This window comes from Electrona antarctica (genome assembly GCF_951216825.1).
Source record: "Electrona antarctica genome assembly, chromosome: 6".
In the NCBI taxonomy this organism is placed as follows: Eukaryota; Metazoa; Chordata; class Actinopteri; order Myctophiformes; family Myctophidae; genus Electrona; species Electrona antarctica.
Window position 1 is genome coordinate 15,041,519 of NC_136811.1, and position 21,881 is coordinate 15,063,399.

At 42.1% G+C, this 21,881-nt stretch overlaps 1 protein-coding gene across 1 annotated transcript in view; it reads left to right on the top strand.

Annotated features, from left to right (window-relative positions):
• The first annotated feature begins 1,100 nt into the window (after nucleotides 1-1,100).
• abhd16a (abhydrolase domain containing 16A, phospholipase) overlaps nucleotides 1,101-21,881 on the top strand; it is a 31,745-nt gene continuing 10,964 nt past the window's right edge. The window contains exons 1-15 of the mRNA XM_079503963.1: nucleotides 1,101-1,257; nucleotides 2,973-3,029; nucleotides 3,129-3,195; nucleotides 4,152-4,238; nucleotides 4,546-4,631; nucleotides 5,151-5,224; nucleotides 7,629-7,736; nucleotides 8,826-8,940; nucleotides 9,252-9,353; nucleotides 10,803-10,866; nucleotides 12,167-12,216; nucleotides 15,076-15,199; nucleotides 17,613-17,717; nucleotides 18,201-18,264; nucleotides 18,618-18,674. Coding sequence (XP_079360089.1) covers nucleotides 1,156-1,257; nucleotides 2,973-3,029; nucleotides 3,129-3,195; nucleotides 4,152-4,238; nucleotides 4,546-4,631; nucleotides 5,151-5,224; nucleotides 7,629-7,736; nucleotides 8,826-8,940; nucleotides 9,252-9,353; nucleotides 10,803-10,866; nucleotides 12,167-12,216; nucleotides 15,076-15,199; nucleotides 17,613-17,717; nucleotides 18,201-18,264; nucleotides 18,618-18,674 — 1,262 coding nt within the window. The 5' untranslated portion in view covers nucleotides 1,101-1,155. The remainder of the gene's footprint in view (nucleotides 1,258-2,972; nucleotides 3,030-3,128; nucleotides 3,196-4,151; nucleotides 4,239-4,545; nucleotides 4,632-5,150; nucleotides 5,225-7,628; nucleotides 7,737-8,825; nucleotides 8,941-9,251; nucleotides 9,354-10,802; nucleotides 10,867-12,166; nucleotides 12,217-15,075; nucleotides 15,200-17,612; nucleotides 17,718-18,200; nucleotides 18,265-18,617; nucleotides 18,675-21,881) is intronic.

Genomic DNA, 21,881 nt, shown 5'->3' on the forward strand with positions numbered 1-21,881 from the left:
AAACTTCACATGTTTTGTTATTAGGAGCTGGATAGCAGTCCTGCCAGTCCTGCCTCCTCTTCTTCTTTCTTCTGCTGCCAGGACATTTCTGTCTTCCATCCATGAAAATAAAAACAATTTGGCACACTGGTCTCAGTGGAGGAAGTTTGGCATAGGTCCATACATTCTGGATGTATGCTACAGCAAGCGTATAAAGTTTAAAACTGAACATTCTTAACAAATCACTCGTACATGCATACTGTATCACGCCTGAGCAGAATATGTTCATGTATGTGCTTTGAGATGGTAGGAATTATGAAGTCCATCACTGTCTTTTCCCCCCTACAGCTAATCATTTTTGTCATAACCTATTGATACCAAACTAACTACTGTACACAGCATCTTCAGACTGTTGTTCACAAATGATGCAGCCAGATTGTTTTTAATGTAGCCCACGCCGGGCATGGATCACAATGTTTTACTGTAAACAGTAGACCACTGTAAACAGCTACTTCTAATTCTCACTTCATATGTATGCTTATAAAAATAAATGATCAAAATCTTATGTCATGGCAGGTGATCTCATGCATTTCCAAAAGCAATTATTATAATGCACAGAGCATATTTAAACATCATCTTCAATCTTGTAGAACAATCAATCTAATACCAGTATAATACTGATGATAATAATTTAAAAAAGAATAACAAAATAAATACAAATGTACAGGCATCATATTATTATCCTGATGAAGTACAACAATTGCCTGAATTCTTTATTAGACTATTATTAGAAATCTGCCATTACATAATTTATGCATCATATAACTTCAAATAAAGGCTCTATATAAATGCACCATTTACCATTTACCCTCAGCATTCTACACAAGTAGCACTAGGTTATGCTTTTGTATGTGTTTTTAATTAAATGTTGATATCATTTGTTAAAATAATTAACTATATATTCTTGGGGACACAAAAGGCACAAATTCCAGTTCAATCTTATCTTGAAGACGTTTGTTCAGTAAGATTAGCCTAATATTTAGACTCTCGTAGATGTATTGTATTTATCAAATCGATATACATCTAAGAGAGTTTGATAGTGGAACAAACAAACGCGCTGTCGCTTTTGAGACTTTTGGCTAGTGCCGGCTTCCGTAGTCATCGCTCAATGGAAGAATGGCCGGCTGGATGTTTCCTCGTTGTCTGTTCGGGCCTCGTTTAAACAGAATTCACCGCTCACCGGAGCAATCCAGAACCGACGGCAGGACGGGGAGGAGGGTAGGCTTACGTTTAATGCCGTGCTCTTAATTGACTCTGAGCAAACAAGGTTGATATCTACAGAAATCGACCAGTTAGCAGCATTGTTGCTAACGCTGCGGCCCGGAAGTGTCCCAGCTGTCAAGTTTGTATTATGATTATTGCTGTCAATGAATGAACGTAGACTCACTCGAGACGGCATGTGCAAAGGAACGAACCGACGGTTTAACAAACATGGTTATTCATGTAGTTGGTTATCACTTTCACATAAGCTTTTACACACAAATAAATAAATGTAGATAGATTAGCTCTGCTGCTGCTGGATCAATTCTTGCCCTGAGTTGCGTCACTACTCACTAGCAAGAAAATCAATTCTAGAATGATTGAGAGCCTGAGGTAATTCAATTGTAGTTTGCACTGACTAACAAGTTACAACTACAAGAAACGTTATGCGCTGGATTGATATGCTAACATTACATTACACAGTACACACAGAGTTGGTTGCAGGATAACAGTAAAAGTGGGCACTATTAAAGATTCTGGGCAAATTGGCTTTCTTTTCTTTTTTACAAAAAATAGAAAGTAAAATGAAGTAATTTGAAGTATGAATAAATAAGTAAAACATGCTTGAACACTTCAACGTAGATTCTCTGTGGGGTTCAGGTCAGGCCAGTTGGCTGGTCAGTTAAGCACAGTAATACCACGGTCAGTACACCAGCTACTAATAGTTTTGGTCCGTGGGCAGGTGCCAAGTGCTGCTGGGAAAGTAAATCGGTATAACCATAAAGCTTGTCAACATACAGAAGCACACAGTGCTGTAAAATATCCTAATGGATGGTTGTGTTGTATTTACAATAAAACACAGTGATGATTTGGGTTCATGTTATCGTCATGGTGTTGGTCCACTGACAGTGAAAACTTCACACTGGAGTCAACAGAGCCATCTATCAGGATATTTTAGAGCACTTTGTGCTTCAGTATGTTGACAAGCTTTATGGAGAATTTGGAGATGCTGATTTTCCTTTCCAGCTCGATTTGGCACCTGCCCACAGAGCCAAAACTACTAGTAATTGGTGTACTGACCATGGTATTACTGTGCTTAACTGACCAGCCAACTGGCCTGACCTGAACCCCACAGAGAATCTAGGTTGTATTGTCAAGAGGAAGGTGTGAGACACTAGATTCAACAATACAAATGAGTTTAAAGCTGCTATCAAAGCAAATCTGGGCTTCCATAACACCTCAACAGTGCCACAGGCTTATCACATCCATGCCACGCCCCATTGATGAAATCATTTGTTTAAAAGTAGCCCAGAGCCCCAGACCACGTATTGAGTGCATACATTAACATACTTTTCAGATAGTCGACATTTCTGTATTATAAATATGTTTTTTTAGTGGTTTCATAAAAGATTCTAATATTTTGAGATGGGATTTTTAGATTTTCATGAGCTGTATGCCAGAATCATCAAGATTAAAACAAAAAAAGGTTTTAAATATTTCACTTCATGCGCAATGAATCTTATTCTAGAATATATAGAATTACTTTCACACCCCACAAAGCCACAAAGATTAGGTCCCACTCTTCCTGTATTCGGTTGCAGTATGTGCTGCTGTCTAGCTATGTAATCTGGGTACCCATTGGCAAAACAAAGGAAAAACAGCCTCCTCTTCACAGTCTGTCTCGAGAGACTAAGCTATAAGATCATTAATTTATAATTTTACCTCTTTGTTAGGGATGGAACTACCAAGCCAAGAGTCTGGAAAGGCACACTGACAGCATCATTGGTTGGGTCAGTATTGTTGCGTGATTGACATAACCTCTAGTCAATTTATGAAGTAATTAAGAAGAACTGTCAAGTAATGAGTGTGTTTGTATTTCATCCATCTAGGCTTCTACACTGTGGTCTATTTCCTACTACAGTTCTCCTCTCCTCCTCTGCTATCTCTATAGGAAAGGTATTTCCTGTGTGTGTGTGTGTGTGTGTGTGTGTGTGTGTGTGTGTGTGTGTGTGCGCGCACTGCGTGCGCGCTCGCTCGTGCACGCAGTCCATCTTACGAAGCTCTAAGACAGTGTTCCAGACAAGGTGTTTCGACGAGAGGTGTACTTGAGCAATTAACTTAAACTCTAGCTGTAAAGTGTCTGACAGGCTGTGCAATTGTTTTCTTCTCACTATTATGATTTGTTCAAGCCCCATGTATAATGAGTAAAATAAATGGCTGCAGTCTGTCCCTTGGGGGGTATCTGTTTTTATTAAGTGTTTTTATTTATTATATGAAACTAATCAGATGGCTCTCATACCGTAGCGTTATTACAGTGAATGGATCTTAATGAATTGCCTGGGGTTATCTGCTAGTCTGTGAGTGTATAAACAGGTTGCTGTTATTTGTTGACATGCAAGGAAGGTACTGTCGTTGTTAGACTGTGCATACTGGTGCCGGTTAACAAGGCTCTGAGAGACGGAGAGAGAATATTTCCACTACTGTGGGTGTGGATGCAGTCTGTTTGGTGGTCAATGAAACTCCTTGGATGTGTGATAGTGGCATAAAAAAAGACAATAAATCTATCCCAATAAATCTATTAATAAATATGTGGATATTTCTTGTTTGTCAACTGGGCGGCGGCGGTGGCTCAGGGTTAGAGTGTCTGGATGGTAACCGTAAGGTTGCCAGTTCGAACCCGGGCTCCCCCAGAGTTACTGTCGAAGTGTCCTTGAGCAAGACACTGAACCCCTAATTGCTCCCGATGTGCTAGTTGGTGCCTTGCATGGTTTCCGCTGCCATTGGTGTATGAATGTGTGTGTAAATGGGTGAATGTAATGCACAATCTCTGTAAAGCGCCTTGGATAAAGGCGCTATATAAATGCACCATTTACCATTTAACTGTCACCACCATTCTGCTGTTAATTTCCCAGGATACATCTGCAGCAGTAAGTTGGTTCCATGCGGTCAGTACGTGGGGACGGTGCTGGTATGCCTGCTGGGGGTGGCCTGCCTAAGAGGTGAGACTCTACGAGTGTCCGCTGTGACTACTATGCTTAATTGAACTCATTTGACGCATCAACATGTACTTGTATGGTTGCATCTGTTGCTGCATGCCAATGGGATTTCATTAACATTGAGGCTGACGCACAAGGTCCGCGCCCAATAAGCATACTAAGTGCACCCTTGAGACTCTCTGCAGTGAGCTGAATGTATTTTGCCGTCTCTCATTTTCCCCACTTACTGTATGTCCTCTCTATCACTGCTCCTCTCCATCTCCATCTCCATCTCCCTTGCTCGCTTTCCCTCTCTCTCTCTCCTCCCCAGGCTGGGGGAGATGGAAGAACTCAGAGTATCTTCAGTTCCTCTCTATTCTGGAGGAAAACAGGAATAATAACATACCTACCAACAAGGTGAGTGGTGTGCCCAGCAGGTCAGAGTTTCCATGACGACATAACAGTGTGTTCATAGGAACAGGTCTGGTCAAAACACACTGCTACCCTTGTGAACCACTTGAGCGTTGTTGTCATCCCCGTTATGTTGGGAACGCTTGCCAAAAATAGCAGAGCTACAGGCTCAAAATGCATCGTAACGCAATGTATAGAGCGTCTAAATGGTTATAACATCAATTCCAACAAATCTGTTATTTTTGGCTCACATTCAAACTAATCAACATTATTTTTTTTAAGCATTTAAATGTCAATCATTTCTTTGTATATTTTAGTTATTTGTCATATCTGCCCTGTGCAAGCCAAAAAGCCAAACAGAAATGTATTTATTATTTTCAATTGCCAATGTGCCAAAAACTTAATTAACTTAATTCAATTGTTAATAACTATTATTTGTATGACAATTAATCATGAAGTAAAATGACACGATCTATTGAGCAGGTGGTCTTTTCCTGATTTATTTGACTGTCTCTCTCTGTATAGAAAAAACTGAGGTGCTACGATTTTGACTTCTCTCACTGGCCTACTGACTTCAGCTGGACAGAAGTCAGCAATCCGTAAGTGTGTGTTTTTTAAAAGGCTGCACGTATTTGTGTGTTCTTGGTTTTGTTTCTGTGTGATCTCTGATCAATTGCATGTACAGAGTCGGCGTCTGAAACCAGAAACCAACTGGCTAGTGGCTACATAAGGAAAAGCAGCAGCAGTGCAATGTTGAAAAGACGTGCATGTGGCGTTTATGTATGTGTGTGTATTGGTTTACAATAAAAAAAAGAAATGTGCTGAAAATCTGACACTTATTCTGTTTTCATGGCCCAAAATGGAAGAACATCAACTATCCGTCATGTTTATGAGAGAGCTTTATTCCCCTGCTGTCTGAACATTATGGCTTCAGTAGTCTATTCTGATATTGCAAGCCTTTTGCAATGTGTTTATTGTGAAATTTCATATCGCCCTCATAGCTATTAGAGAGCATGGGTAGCGGTGAACCGTATTGGTCCCGTATATATATATAGCTATAAATGTACAAAACATTGCCAGCGATAGTGCTTGTAATCCCACTGGGGTCAGCCATACTAAAAATAAACCATTCTTCCTGGTATTGTTAGGCACTTTGGATAAATGTACTGTATTAAATGTCATTTATTGAATGGATTTTACCCGTCCTGCTGTGCAGTGCCATCAGGGCATACATTTAGACTCCGTTGTCTCCTGTTGCCCTGGTGGGAATTGAAGGTCAAAACCTTTATACAGGTGTAGTTTATATTTTCATTCGTGCTCTAAGTAGCCACTGAGCTACACGAGACCACGTATCGCCACTGTCGGACGGAAACCTTTTGGGGAAATGGAAGCAATAGCCTGTGTTCCAATGGAAGCAATAGCCTGTGTTCCAATGGAAGCAATAGCCTGTGTTCCAATGGAAGCAATAGCCTGTGTTCCAATGGAAGCAATAGCCTGTGTTCCAATGGAAGCAATAGCCTGTGTTCCAATGGAAGCAATAGCCTGTGTTCCAATGGAAGCAATAGCCTGTGTTCCAATGGAGCCAATAGCCTGTGTTCCAATGGAGCCAATAGCCTGTGTTCCAATGGAGCCAATAGCCTGTGTTCCAATGGAGCCAATAGCCTGTGTTCCAATGGAGCCAAAGTAGTTCATTAATCACAAGACAGAAAAGAAGAAGCGCTTCGTGGGTCCTTTTATGTAGAAAACTGCAGACGGGTTCTCTTTGGAGAGGGTTTCAATAATACAGAACAAAAGTTCTTTAAAAGTTCTATAACTTTGAGTAAAGATAAATGTGGAGGGAGGTAATAAGGTGGCAAACTTCAAAGAGGATCCAAGACAGCTCTGTAGTTGAGCATCACAATAGATCACATGACTCGCATCATAATCAGAACAATACAAAAACACAGTAGCACCTGGGTGTGTGCACACATAACTTAGGGCAGCTACCGATTTAGACCTGTTGTAAGTTGTAACCTATGCGTTGTTATACCTTTTCAATTCGGGAGCTACCTCTGTGTCTCATTAGTTGTTGCTATAAATAATTATTTCTTTTTAGTTAATTAATCAGACTCTTGGGTTAAGAAAAACAGGAGGGGAACCTTCGCAAGTTCGCATGATTAAACGCATACATACTTTTCATTGGTTAAAATATTTACAGTATAAAATACAGCCCACAGACAGAATTAACCGCTTTTACAGCACTTTTACATTTAAAACAACTGTTCAAAAATAGTGAAAATGGCAGATCTACAAGCTCACAGGGTGATGTGATGGGTTGTGAGCTTGTGCCTGAATGTGCCACACTCTTGTATGACGTAGGAAGAACATTTATTTAGAAAACAAATAAACATTAAGAAGAATGTTTTAAATGTGGACATACTAAGTTTTCTGACCGTCAGCAATGATATAAATGGTACACATTTTGTATGGGCTACTGTATGTCTCATGGATTTGTATCATTGTATGCCTTTGTATAGAGAGCGTAAGGTCTGCACACTATCTCTTAATGCATTTGTTGTCTCCACCAGGCCGAAGGCATGGGGAGAGAGTATGTTTTGCACTCCGTCCGTGTGTGTGTGTGTGTGTGTGTGTGTGTCTGTCCGTCCGTTACCAGCTAATCTGGCACTGTTGCCCTGATCCATGCTTTCAAAATTTGCAGGACTGGCCCGTTTTGAACAAAAGGCCTCAAATCATGAACGCAGTGTGCAATTTACGTGAAATCTTTCACGCACTTTCCTACTAGGCTGAGGAATATATCCCACCCTTTTCACATTGGCCTGTTGCCTCAAATCATCCAATTGCCATTTAAGGCATAAGAACAATTTCACATTGGCCTATTATAGAGCCACCAGGAGGCCACAACCTGACCTGTCCTGGTGGAGACCTGAGCCCAGGGGGGCACTTTTTCTAGTTAATGTAGTGTATTTATGACCGTGTGTGTGTGTGTCTGTGTGTGTGAGACAGGAAGTCGTCCAAGGCAGGTGTGTCCCTGCTCAAACCGGAGCCCAGAACGAGAGGAACCGCAGACACCATTCTCAGTTTTGTCCGCACTATGCCCTGTCACATCATCGGGTACACACCTTCTACACGTTCGTATCTGCCAGTGCACATTATGTGTTAAACCTGTTCCGTTATGGAATATAGACTACTATAACAGACTGGATGCATGGAGTAAGGGCCAGGCATGCCCTGCAGAAGGAGTTGTCCTGTTGTTGTCCTGCTGGAATAAACTACTCCCATCAAGATAGAAATTCCTTAATGGCTCAAAATGGCGTTGTCTATATTGGCATATGGTCATCCATTTTATATCTGTGGCCATATTTTCATCTGATTTTTAAACATGGCTATTTTCGCTACTTTTGACAACTTATTTCACTTTTATTTTTCACCTGGCGTTTTTATCAGGATGGGGTAAATTATTTTAGCACTTAGTGATTGCACCTTTCAACAGAACAGAACATGATGCACATCTATATAAGTGCTGTTATTATTATTATTTTAACTGTGGTGAAAACTGGGACAATTTCTTAGTGAATGTTGAAAACAGGGGACATGTTTTTAGAGATATTTCTCTGGATGTTGGACACCCAGCTTGATATCAGGACAATTCTGGCCAAACCGGGATGTTTGAACCAGATTAATCCAGTAAGAGAGTGGCGACACGCTTTGATCTGGCCGCAAAGCGGGGTGCTATGGGCTATAGTTCGTTGGAACTATCCCATTGAGATAGAACGAGCACCTCCACATTCCATTGTTACAGTGGGAGTCAACGCTAGTGTTGCCACTCTCTTACTAGATTACTCTGGTCTGAACACCATGTTGAAACAATACTAAATATAGCAGGTCTACAAGCTTGCAACACAACAAATCGGGAGCTTGTAGATCGACCATTGCTAGTCATCATAAAATGAAGTGGTTAACAGCTGCAAGAACAATACTTTTTTCAGCATCATTTGTATGTGTACTGTTACTGTACTACCAAAAATATTATTTGCTTTGGTGTTTACCTATTGTATATTCAGTATGTAGTGTTGGGCTTACGTTTTATTTGACCCCTGTTCTCTCGTCCTCATCTATATTTTTGCTAAAGCACTGCAGTGATGCGTTCTCTCACATCTCTCTCTCTCTCTCTCTCTCTCTCTCTCTCTCTCTCTCTCTCAGTTTTCTCATCACTCACTCATTTGGACGGAGGATGCTGTACCCAGGATCTGTAGGCTTACTGCAGAAAGCTATGAGGCACATGCTTCAGCAAGGCCAGGCTCGACTAATAGAGGAGGTGAGGACCACCAAGCACAATGAAAGCATAATGAAAAGGAAGGCACATGAATATATGACACAAAGAGCACATATTGTATCAGTTGACAAATATAGTGTGTGTGTGTGTGTGTGTGTGCGTGTGTGCGTGCACGCGCGCACACATGGGGCTTATTAAAATGTGTTGCTTCAAACAGATTGAAAGGTGTTCTTGTTTTCGTGTTCACACAAAGGAGAGAGGCGACAACACCTACACCTTCTTTGATAAATGTTGGAACATCTACACCTTCATGTTTTTTGCTTAGTTTTTTCTTCCTTCTCCGTTTGTTGCAGTTTGACGGCCAGAGGAACAAACTTGTCGCGTGTGATGGAAATGAGATTGACACCATGTTTGTTGATCGGAGGAGAGATGGAGGAGAGAACGGACAGACTCTGGTAAATATCCTCCCTGCTGTTTTGTTTTTATGACTAATGACTGAGTCAACTCCGCACTCTGAAAAAGCAAAGGATGAAGCATTATCACCATTAGGAGGTCATGCATTCTGAGTCTGTCTGTCTCTCTCTGTGTGTGACTTTTCTAATCATGTTGTGTTTTGTAAAGAAGAAATTGGTCCTGACTTGCGGTTTATGTAAATGGGACAGATGGGTTGAATAAGCAACATTATTATGTTCCACAGATAAACTGGGTTATGTTTATACAGTATGTGCACAGCATGTTCCTGATCTCAAGCTCACGTACTTAATTCTAACAAAACATCTCTGTAATGACTAATGAGCAAAGTCCGATCACTTATTAATTATGTGTTGTCGTCAGTTAGTCAAAGGTTATGACTGTATGAAGTGTGGGCTTGTCAAGCTAGACGAGTCATGGCAAGCATTACGGGAGCGCATTGAGTTCATCACCGAGTAATTACAGGTTTATCAGGGACAAATTATACTTTTTTCTTCTTATCCATTTGTAAATGTGTACATGAGAGAAGTACATATAGAAAATGAATAAAATCCGCACTCTCAGTCGAGTAAGAGTCTTTGTTTATTAATGATAGTGCTCTGCAGCAGCAGTCATACCAGACAGACAAACGCGTTTCGGCGCGCAGGCCTTCGTCAGTGTCAAAATAGGCAGTAGCAACGGAAATTACATGGTTATATAGAATTTTTTGTTCAATTAAAAGGGACTATACTGCTGTGTCTCATTATTAAATAAAATCACACCCGTGTGAACTGAGTGGTGTAAGGTATTATATAGCCTGATCAGCTCTGATCTGACGTAATGAAATCACACCCGGATGTGATTTCACAACTGGCTTTCTTTGTGCAGAAAAAATGAGCATGGTTGCTACGGTCATCCAGTTCACCCGGGTGTGATTTAATTACGTCAGAAATTATTTTGAACATAGCAACCATGCTCATTTTTTTCTGCACACAAAAGCCAGTTGTAGGAGTGGTTTACACCACTCAAAGAAATAATTAGAAGTACCACACACGCTGTCACTATTGTAATTTGCCTGCACTGGACTTTGTGTGGGCTCCGCCTCCTGCCTGTATTCTATTACGTAATAAGAATATTTGTTAACAATGTAATGCACTGTACTACGGCCGTAATCTTGAATTAGATTCAAAACAGTTAAAAGCGGCCCTGTGGTGTGGTGTCTCCGTAATGATAATCAGCTGCATGTGGCGGAACAGTTTGAGCTGAGGGAATCACACAGGTGAATAAAATCATGATTCATGATTATTCATAGTTATTCATCGTTAGTTATATCTCCATTGTGACTATGGATAATATGCCCCAGGAGCGTGAAAAAGACATTGTTCATTTCTTGTGGTATTTAAAGTACCCGCATGTGTAATAGTTTACCGTGACCTCCCTTGACCTTGCTCTAGGTGATCTGTTGTGAGGGGAATGCAGGCTTCTATGAGGTTGGCTGCATGAACACGCCATTGGAAGGTGAGGAATTACTATTTTTTTTGTTTTAATTCTTTATTTACCCAGGGAAGTAGCTGAGCACAGGTGCTCATTTTCAGCAACGCCCTGCACATAGAAACACACACACACACACACACACACACACACACACACATTAAAACCTGGGAGCTGACCAGTACAACCACAGTCTTATACTGTTGGCCACTAAGCAGCTCCAGGGGGAGCAGTTGGGGGTTCAGTGCCTTGCTCAAGGGCACTTCAGCAGTGTTGGGTGAGTGATGACAATCACTTCCCCACCCAGATTTTTCCTGCCCGTCCGGGGAATCGAACCGGCAACCTTTCGGCAACAAGGGCGCTCCTCTAACCCTTAGGCCACCGCTGCCCTTAAAACTATATATTAATAAGATTGGAGGATGGGCGGGCGGACCACTGACGTCACTCTGACTCATACATAACCATAAACAAACCCCATACGGCCATATACTGTATAGGCAGTACCAGAGCCAGAGTTACACAAACTCAGTTCACTTAATGGGGCCAGTCCACGGGGCGGCTCTTCTACATAGACTTCTATTGGTTTGTCCCTAATTGAAGGCTCCACATAGGGACAACCGGACGTTTACGGAATGCATTGGGGTCTATGGGCTCGCGCGAGTACATGAACCACGTGACCAGGCTGTTTTCTGCCCCCTCAATATCGCAACTCTTCTATTAGATGGCTCTGGGCAGTACCACAGCCACATCACGTACATAATCATAACCGAACCGGACCACGACCATGTCAATCAGACATAACCTTATTACGCCCATGTGAGGGCCACATAGTGGTTCCTCAAAGTGGGGTCCGGGGACCCCCAGGGGTCCTTGAGGGAGTTCCAGGGGCTCCCCAGCTAAATGATAGTTTGGAACCAAATGGACCCTTATGGGTCTGTAACTCTTGAGAGTGTACAAATGGAACCAATTTGGTTCCCTTTGTACACTCTCAGAGTTAAATTAACATTGATTTTACAATATAAATTGCGGGTCCCAGAGATAGAAATGTCATTAAATGGGGGTCCGTAGCCTAATGCATGTCAAACTGGGGGTCCTTGACATTAAAAAGGTTGAGAGTCACTGCTAGAGCCGTAAAAATCTTCTCTTATTATTTAAATGGGGGTCCGCGGGCTAATTGGTGTCAATTTGGGGGTCCTGGCATGGAAAAGTTTGGGAACCACTGCTCCAGTACTCTCATAACAGCATTGTGACTTTTTCGATACATCTCCTAAAATGGAGATACACTATGTAGCATTTTAAACGTGCCACATCATTCTGTGCATTACAGGTGGTTACTCTGTGCTGGGATGGAACCACCCGGGCTTTGCAGGCAGTACGGTAAGCAGCATTGTTATCTCTGCCAGCTGTGTGTTTGTGTGAGTGTGAGTGTGTGTGCGCGTGCGCGTCAGTCCGTCTGTGAGCAGGTCATCTCTGGCACCGTTTGACGGATCACCTCCTGCCTTGCTGTCCTGCATTTGGGTTCTCGCCAGCATGTGACATGCAGATAGATGCTTGTGTAATATTTTCTGTGAAGGCCACATACTTGAGTGCACAACTGAGAGGACATTTAATTTGTATAGTCATACTTCTTTTTGTGGTAAAAGCTCAAGGTCTCTTACTCTCTTCTTACCGACGGAGAGAAGTGGTGTATTGGCTAAGCATGATGAGACTCTAAAGACAAATGTAAAAGCAGTATTTGGACATTATTATCAGTCAGATATTGTATATTATTTACAAAACAAATTTCAGGCCAGATATTATCGCTGGTAGGCCAGTTCTGCTTCTGGTCTTAACCCATTCAGACCTGAGGCGCATTCTACAAATGCCTCCTAAATCACTACTTGTGACACGCTGTGAGCTTGTAGATCTGAAAACACTTATAAGTTATAAGCTTTCCCGATTTTATGGGTTAAGAGGTTAAGAAGAGTCCAGTCCCCTTTTCAGTTACAGGTCTTGCAGTCTCCTCTGCCTTGCCCCCCCCCCACCCCCCACACACACCTGGCCTCTCCCTCTGACATGACTTATGTGTTGAGTCCATCGTGTGGTTGTTCTCAGGGGCTTCTCCGTTGTTCACTCCCCTCGTCTCTTCCTTCAGAGTAGCCTCGGAAACCCAGACGTTTTTTTTTCAATTCGGCATAGAGTAGTGCAAACATCTCTCACTCTCTGCTGATTTCTGATCGTCTGCACCTTTGTTAAATTGACACACGCACACATGTACACACACACTCCTCTCTCTCTCTGTCGCTCTAAGTAATTAGTCTCATGTCGCGCAGCTGCGCATAGTTTCTCCCGGCATCCGCCGGGAGCTGCCTATGCCATAAAAAGCATAGGTGAGTTCCAGGCTACCTTCAGAGTGACCTGGGAGGCACCCAGGCTCTGAGGAATGGACTCTGGAGGCAGAGCTGTTAATTATTTTATTGCTGGCTAGCAGTTAGCATTTATGAAGTTCCCAGTGCCACCATGCCCCCTGCCCCACACACACACACACACACACACACACACACTCAGTACACACACTTTAGTATCATTAGCACCAGCACACACTGTTCACCTCTCGCCAAAAGTGTTTACATGTCGTGAGCGACGTGGTAAAAAAGGCACAAATAATTTAGCAAATTTGTACACTATCAGTTACAGACCCGTAAGGGGTCCATTCGGAACCCCCTCAGGTAATGCCTGAGGGTCCCTGAACCCCTCTTTATAGGAACCACTGAACTAACAGAACGAGGCTGTGTTGTGTTCATGGCAAATGTGATATGGAGCCAGCACATAACGGTAGACATGGAGACTACTGGTGGGGTTTGGATGGTTCTGTGCCAGTTAAGTGGTAGGGGGTCTCATGGGGGTTTTGAACTACTCAACCTTTTCTGGGGGGGCTATCATTAAACATTATCCCAGGTAATGAAGTTTCTGTGCCCCGCTGCCCCCCAGCTCTCTAGCGTGAGCACAGTAAGTGGGTCAATTTGCAAGTAAGAGATATAGTGTAGAATTACTAGTACTGTTGTGCTGAGCCAGACGGCATTGCACAAGGATTGCAGTGCAGAGCTCTGCAGCTGATATTACCCAAAAAATACCCATGTGGTGGAACAGCAATCCTCTCAGCCGCCTCTCTCTTCTCATTTCAGAGCTCCCTGTTTCGTCTCTTTGCACTTTGCCCTTAACATTATCAATCTTGGATCACGGTAAAATTGTCAACCCAACTCTGGTTGTCGCAACCACTGGTTCTTTGAAACGATGGAAGTATATCGGATCTCGGGCTTATTTCCACTGTTGCACTCATTACATGGAGCTTTGGATAAGAGTGTCAGTGAAACGCTCTCATGCGGTGGTGCATGCTTCACTGTGCAGTGTGCACTGTGTGTGTGTGTGTGTGTGCACTGTGTTTCATTTCTGATTCTTCTGGGGTGGAGTAGCAACGGTTAACCCATTTTGAGCGGGAACCCTTTTTGGTAGTTACATACATTATGTTATAATTTAGCTATTGAAAAATAGCAGATCTACAAGCTCATAGCGCGCCACCAAGTGGCGCGCTATGAACTTGTAGGTCTGCTATTTTTGAAAAATCGTTAAAATGTGCCTCAAATCTTTCAGAAAATTGTCATGATTTAGAAAACTTTTTTTTTTTTAATTTCGACGTCGGGCCTGAATGGGTTAAAACCCTCTTGAGAATAGCAAAGTGATTTGTTCGGAGAAGAGGCAGAGAGACAAGACAGTCAGCCAAGTGATTTAATGGAGCCCGAGATGTATGACCGTCTGGGTGACGAAAGTGATCTCGCACAAAGCAGTGCTTTATTTAGTTGGGCAATCTATTCACTAATGCATCTCGCCATGTTCCCAATAGTGCTTACGTGGTGCCAGCTCGGATGCAATCCTTCTTGTGGCGAAATCGAGGAGAAGGGCAAGCGGTAATCTTTGGCATCCGTCACGGCGTAAAACGGTCGATAGTATAGCTATTAGCTACTGTGTCCTGAATTATAAAAAAAAGTAAATGCTTCTCGTGGCCCTAAAGTGTCCATAGTAGCTGGTACAGATTTGGGAAGTGTACTGAATACATTGAGAAGTACATAGTGACATATTGTAGTCTAGTGGGATACCAGGGTGAGTGAGCATGAATAATAATAACACAAAAAGATGGTAATTTTCCAGCGGTGCAGCTCCACATGTCACTACAGTGTCTTTACTCTCGTCTTCCCGCAGGGAGTGCCGTTCCCCCAGAACGAGGCCAATGCCATGGACGTGGTGATCCAGTTCGCTGTGCACAAACTGGGCTTCCAGCTCGGCGACATCACAGTGTACGCCTGGTCTATAGGAGGCTTCACAGGTACACACGCGCACACACACACAGACACACACACACACACACCGGTGTTGTTGCTTCGCATCTTCAACTTTTAGTTTTTTTGGTATGCATTGCGGTAGCCTGTGTTGTTTTTGGCAGCAAATTTCTATTTTAGTCATAGTCTCTTGAAACGTTTTCATTTGGTTTCACTAAAATATAAATAAAATAAAGTATTCATTCATTTAGTCACATTTTAGTCATGTCAATGTTTTAGTGTTTAGTCTAGTTTTAGTTTTAGTCGACTAAATCTGCAGTTGATTTAGTCGACTAAAATGTATTTTGGTGGGCCTAGATGCCGTCGTAATGGCCGATCTACAAGCTCACAACGCGTTGCAGCGCGACGCGTTGTGAGCTTGTAGATCTGCTATTTTCAGCATGCAACCAAGTGTAAAATGACTTATACTGGATATCTTGTCCACTAGTCCCTTCCTAACATTTTAGTCTAGTTTTTATTTGTTGACAAAATCATCAATACTTAGTTATAGTTTTAGTCACCATAGCTTAGTTTCCATTTAGTTTTCGTCAGTGAAAAAAAGGTAGTCGATGAACATTTTTCGTCATAGTTTTAGTCGACGAAAACAACACTGGCGGTAGCCTAGGTTTTGTCAGACATGATACTATAATGATTCCCTGCGTGACATGTGCACGTACAGTATAGGGCGGTGATACGCTCGCACGTGGTCAATGGATGAAATGGTTAGCAGGCCGTATACGCTTTTTACTCCTAAATCTTCGCCACGGTATACTACTGTACGTATAACGGTAGACTACACCACTGGTGGTATATTTTAATGAGCCCTATGTGTCTTTGTTTGTTTTTTACCGTCTGCCCGCCGGACACATGGAACACAAGAACCTACTTTTCTCTCGTTCTCCGCCAAACCCGAGATTCTCGGGTTTGAATTGTTTAATCCATTTTTTGATCCGTTTCGATCGCTAGCTGATGTTGCTACCGCAACAACACTCTGGGACACAAACACACAATGGCCGTGGCCATTTTGAAGATGCGCGCGCATCCACTTGCATTGTCCGCCCTGCCCTGTCTTCAGAGGCCTGTATCTCGGAAGGGACATTGAGGGGGCAGATTTGGCCCAGACAAGCGTTTTCAACGGCCTGTAGCAGGCGCTGTGATACTCGCGGTCCACTTTTTCCACCGCCGAACGAGACAACAACAACACGGAATTTTTTCATAGTAACATGCGATTACGGATATTTGGTTATTTAAAGTAAGTGTTACGCGCGATAAAACCTTGGCAGTACCTTATCGAGGGATTAATTAATGCTGGCGGGTATTAAGATGTTATCTGTACACACATTTATTTTTATTATTAAAAACATTAAGCCTTCTGATGTTTTTTTCTCACTTGCGCACATTTATTTTTGTTATAAAACTTGTGTACAAACTTTCTGTGTTTTTATGCACGGTAACCATCACTCTGCTTTGCTAATGTTCCACCCCTGTGGTGTGGAAGTGAACCTTTTCCACACAACACACTTAGCTCCCAGGCTAATCCCTTTCTTACTTAATCCCATATTTAACCCTCAGGCTAATCAAGCTAGCTTTTTTGATAGAGGGGTTGGCAGTGCTTTTAAACCTAGGTTAATAAACCTTGCTGATTGACTCATTGATTTTATTTAGTTGACAATTTTATAAATATACACAGTTCTGCATACAGTACTAAATCATGGTTCACAGTGAACAGAAATGATTAATTTCACTAAAACTGAATGAAATGTGATAAAAGTTAACGCAAGATTAGGGCTGTAACGATTATAGATCATTTGGAAAAATAACAGTTTCACGATTATTACGCGTACATTTATTCCACAACACTATGAATGTATGAAATCACTTGAGCATGATTTGTCATTTAATTGTTTAATTAGTAACTTCTTTAATGGCTTTTTCTTTACAGCTGCTGCCTTTCAAACCTCAGATAATACAGTAGCCAAACAATGCATGCAAAATAAGAAATACAGAAAATAATAAAATACAAAAAGTATCTTTGGAAATAAAACGCTATATCTGTAACCGTGCTGCGGGACCGCTGTCTGCGAGGCTCTTCAACTGTTTTACCAAATAGTATTTCCAGTTCTCCAAGTTAATTATTCACGGTTAAACATCCCTACCCAGGATTAATCTTACCCAGGGTTGTTACAGCCAAGGTTTAGAGTTATCCCAGGCTTAACATGAACCCAGTCCACAGCAGGGTTTAAATAAGTTAACCCAGGCTTAAGTTACACCAAGGATATTATGGCCAACATATTTAAGCTTGTGTAAAGCCTTTAATCAGAGCTAAACTGTTTTACCCACGTCCCATCCGTCTGTCCCCTTAAACCCCCTCGTGTCCTGTGGTGTCCTACGTCCTCTGTGTCCTCCTGTTCCCCGTCTCAGCCTGCTGGGCAGCGATGTCGTACCCAGAGATCCGCTCCTTGGTGCTGGACGCCTCCTTCGACGACCTGCTTCCTCTGGCCCTCAAGGTCATGCCTGACAGCTGGAGTGAGTCATCATCACTAGGGGGTCACTGTGTGTGGGAGCTTTTGGGGTTTTTCCACTTTCTTCAGAAATGTACAATATATTAGTTCAGGGGTTCTCAACGTTTTTGGCCGGGGACCCCCGGAAATGCTTTGGCAATGTCTCGGGACCCCCGCCCCGCCCCCTCCCGACCCCCAATATAAATTGACTGCTACAATAACCTTAAACCATTTTGGGCGGGAACCCCTTTTGGTGTTTTAAGCATTGTTATAATTTAGCTATTGAAAAATAGCAGATCTACAAGCTCATAGCGCGCCACCGAGTGGCGCGCTACGAGCTTGTAGGTCTGCTATTTTTGAAAAATCGTGAAAATAAAATTTTTAAATTTTGTTTTTTTTTAAATAATTTGGGGACCCCCTAAAATAATTTGGCGACCCCCCGAGGGGTCGCGACCCACGGGTTGAGAACCCCTGCATTAGTTGACTGTTGTGTGTTTTTTGTCATCAGGGCCGTTGGTGCAGCACACAGTCAGGCAGTATATGAACCTGAACAACGCTGATCAGCTCTGCAAGTGAGTGACTGTGTGCACACACACACACACACACACACACACACACATCATGTGTGTGATTGCATGATCGCAATATAAATGTTATATTAGTTTCCACAAATTTCAGTTCTTTACAATATCAAACAGATTGAAACATCTACTCGTAACATTTTATACAAGTGCCTACTGTTATACTTGATCTAAGATGCAACATTATGATCAATGATAGCTAATGCTATCGTTAGGTACAGCCCAACAAACAACATACACACACATTTGATCCAATAAAACCATTGGATATTGCACAAACCATTGATACTGTAAAACAGGACTTTTTCTGACCTGACTTCCCAACGTCCTGGTCCTGTTTACAGATACCAGGGGCCGGTATTGTTGATCAGGAGAACCAAAGATGAGATCATCACAACCACGTAAGTTGGCACCTCCATCACTACCTCCCTCTCTACCGTCTCTCTTTCTTGCTTTCTTCCTTCATTCGGCCTTTTTAAAACAAGGAAACATGCATACAAACGTGATCACGGTTCTAAGGTTGTGAATGAACACGAATTCCGTCTCTTTCTCCGTTTGGAAAGTGGCATTTATGGCATAATAAGTCTAACAAAGAATAAGAGATAACGTACACACTTTGCTTTGTGTAAAGAAGAGTGGGACTCCTTTTTATGGTTCTGGCTGTAACACAGCAAGCCGATGTCTGTCCATCGATTAGCATGGTGTCCTAAAACGGGTGTTAATGTGTGTGCTGTGCAGTGCTGTCGGTGGTAGTGAGGCCTCTGCATGGGTCACCTAATTAAAATGTTGAATTACTGGTGGAACGTTGATAAGAGGGGGGGGGGGGGTAGTGGGGGTGGAAGCCTTCCCAGTTCCCATCCTTTGGAAAGAGCTACATAGAGAGAGACACACACACACACACTTCACGGAGGCACTCCCTTCTGGCAAAAGAACGACTAACGATGGCAGCCTTTTTTTTTTTCTTCGAATGGTTGATAGAGTACATTTCCTACAGCGAGTTTTCTGCCCAAATATTATCTGGGTCAGACGTGAATTTTCACTCGCATTTTGCTTTGCTCTAGTGCAGACAGCACAGCATACCGAGAGAAAGTGTGAGGCAGAGAGTGAGACTGAGAGAGAAACACTGTCATCTCACAGGCACAATTATTTGATGGAATGCACTCACTTATGTCAAACGGACGTAATTTTTAATGTGAATGTCGACGACGTTGCAGAAGAACAAAACGTACTTCTAAAACCCTGCACGGCATTCAGCAACTCAGAGATGCAGTCATTTACAGAGTCGGGAGCATAACATAACACAACACAACGGTATAATGTTATTCATTCATGAATTCACCCACTATGGTAGATTTATTTCCTCTCTCACACATGAACTGATTGTCTGCTGGCATCTCCCAATCTGATCTTCCAACCTAGTCTGTAATAGTCATGTGTCGGGACAAGTCAGTTTGTTGTGTCGGGGCCTTTAGGGCTGACGGTAGTAACGCTGAGAGGAAGAGAATGCATCTTAAGCCATTCAGGGCGGGGACCCCTTTTGGTGTTTTAAACATTATGTTATAATTTAGCTATTGAAAAATAGCCGATCTACAAGCTCATAGCGCGCCACCGAGTGGCGCGCTACGAGCTTTTAGGTCTGCTATTTTTGAAAAATCGTAAAAATGTGGCGCAAATCTTTGAATATATATTCTTTCAAAGTGAATGTTTTTAACTCGGGTCTAAATGGGTTAAGCACTAATTTATAGTTGTATTGAGTGATTTGTCCCTCTCTGCTTAAAAGTAAAAAAAAAACACCCAGCCTTTTAGTTCTGCTCGCACAGTAATAAAGATGCAGTGAGATGATATCTTTATTAATCCCCAAGAGGAAAAAGCGTAGCAGCAGTGAGGAATGAGACATGAATAAGAAAACTGTAGATCACACATCAAAATACAACGGAATGGAAAATGAGATGAAAGTAAGTATACAACACAGTACACAAGTTAAAAAATAAAAAAATAAATTGAATCATGCATTGGACGTGGTTTATTCACATTGCTTTTCATGGAGTTAGATGGGTTGTTGTTGTACAACAATGAGTTTGAAAACAATTAGGAAGGAATAGATTTCTGCAATTTACAAAGTATAGTCTCTTATAGATAAATTAACATGTCCCAATGGTGGACACAAACACATTCACCATTACAGTTTAGCATGTGAAGCAAGTCTTCCATAGTCAAAGCTTTCCACTTGTTCCACAAAACAGAGAGAAAGGAGAGAGATTTAAGACAATGATGATGATTTTTTTTAGACATGCTAAAAGAAAGGTATGCCCTGTTCATGCTTTTCACAGAAAATAACACGTCATGGATAAAAAAAAACATTCTATTGTGGTGCTTGTTCTTGGACAAACAAAACGTAACAACAAAGAACAGGGGCATACCATGGGGGGCATTGGAATCTAACACAGGTTCTCATGCCCACAAGGAGTGCACCTGTCTGTGCACCAACTCCCCCACTATCCTATTAGTAACACATTTCTAGTACATAAACCATCAGCCAGAGAGCTAAAGCTAAGTGACTAAAGGTGGAATTAGTCTGTTAGTCAAAGTTCTGCCATCTCTGACGACTGTAGTTCGACAAGCATTCTCAAACAAAACACCGTCATGAAGTTGAGTGACCAGAATGAACAGAACTTGAACTGTTAAACGCATCGCTACTTGTTAGATATTCTCTGCACCATACGAGTCATATCATATTATTTGGGAAGGAACCAATGTCTGCATAGCGGTAGACGATTCTTTCAGGCTGCATAAAGGAAATATCTTTTCCATTCAGCAGGCACAAGGTTGCTCATCAACATTCATTATCTCTGCCAGTCAGACACAGAGCACTATTTTCAATCGTTTGTTGACGAAATGCAATGGATTCAGAATGTCTTTGTGTAATGTGTATACTGTGAAATTGGATAATTCCTTGGGAGTCATTTTAACTAGCAAAATTGCATCATAACCTTGGGGGTGTTTTTAACTTGCAATTTGGCTACGCATTGAATTCCGCAGCTCATTTGAGCTCAGGCGATAATGCTTTTCTGTACTTTACAGTGGAACCATTACGAATGCTTCTTGTACCTGTACCAAATTATCGCCTTTTGATTGTCGTTTGTGATCAATGGCTAGACGTAATTAGATTTGGAATTTAGCATTTATAATTGTAGCAGTTGTTTGCCTATTTTAAGGCTGTATTATCTACTTCTAGTAATCAGAGTTCATGTTCTTTTTTTATATGTATTTTTTTTTACGGGAGGGGGGGGCAAAGGCAACCGCCTTTATTGATAGATGTACAGTAGGTTGACAGGACACGGGGAGAGAGATGGGAGGGGGGGAGACACGCAGCAAAGGTCATCTGGATCGGGACTCGAACCAGCGACACGCTGTCCGACTGGATTACCAGCCTAGGTGCCCGGCGGACAACTAGGCTGGCCTGGGCCATTCCAATCATATTCTAATGATTAGAATTCTTACCGTTTGAATCACTATTCTAACAGTCCAGCTTAATAGAAGATCTCTGTTGTGTTTTCAGAATTATATAAGCAACACAGAATAATGAATAAACACAAAATTTCAGAGCA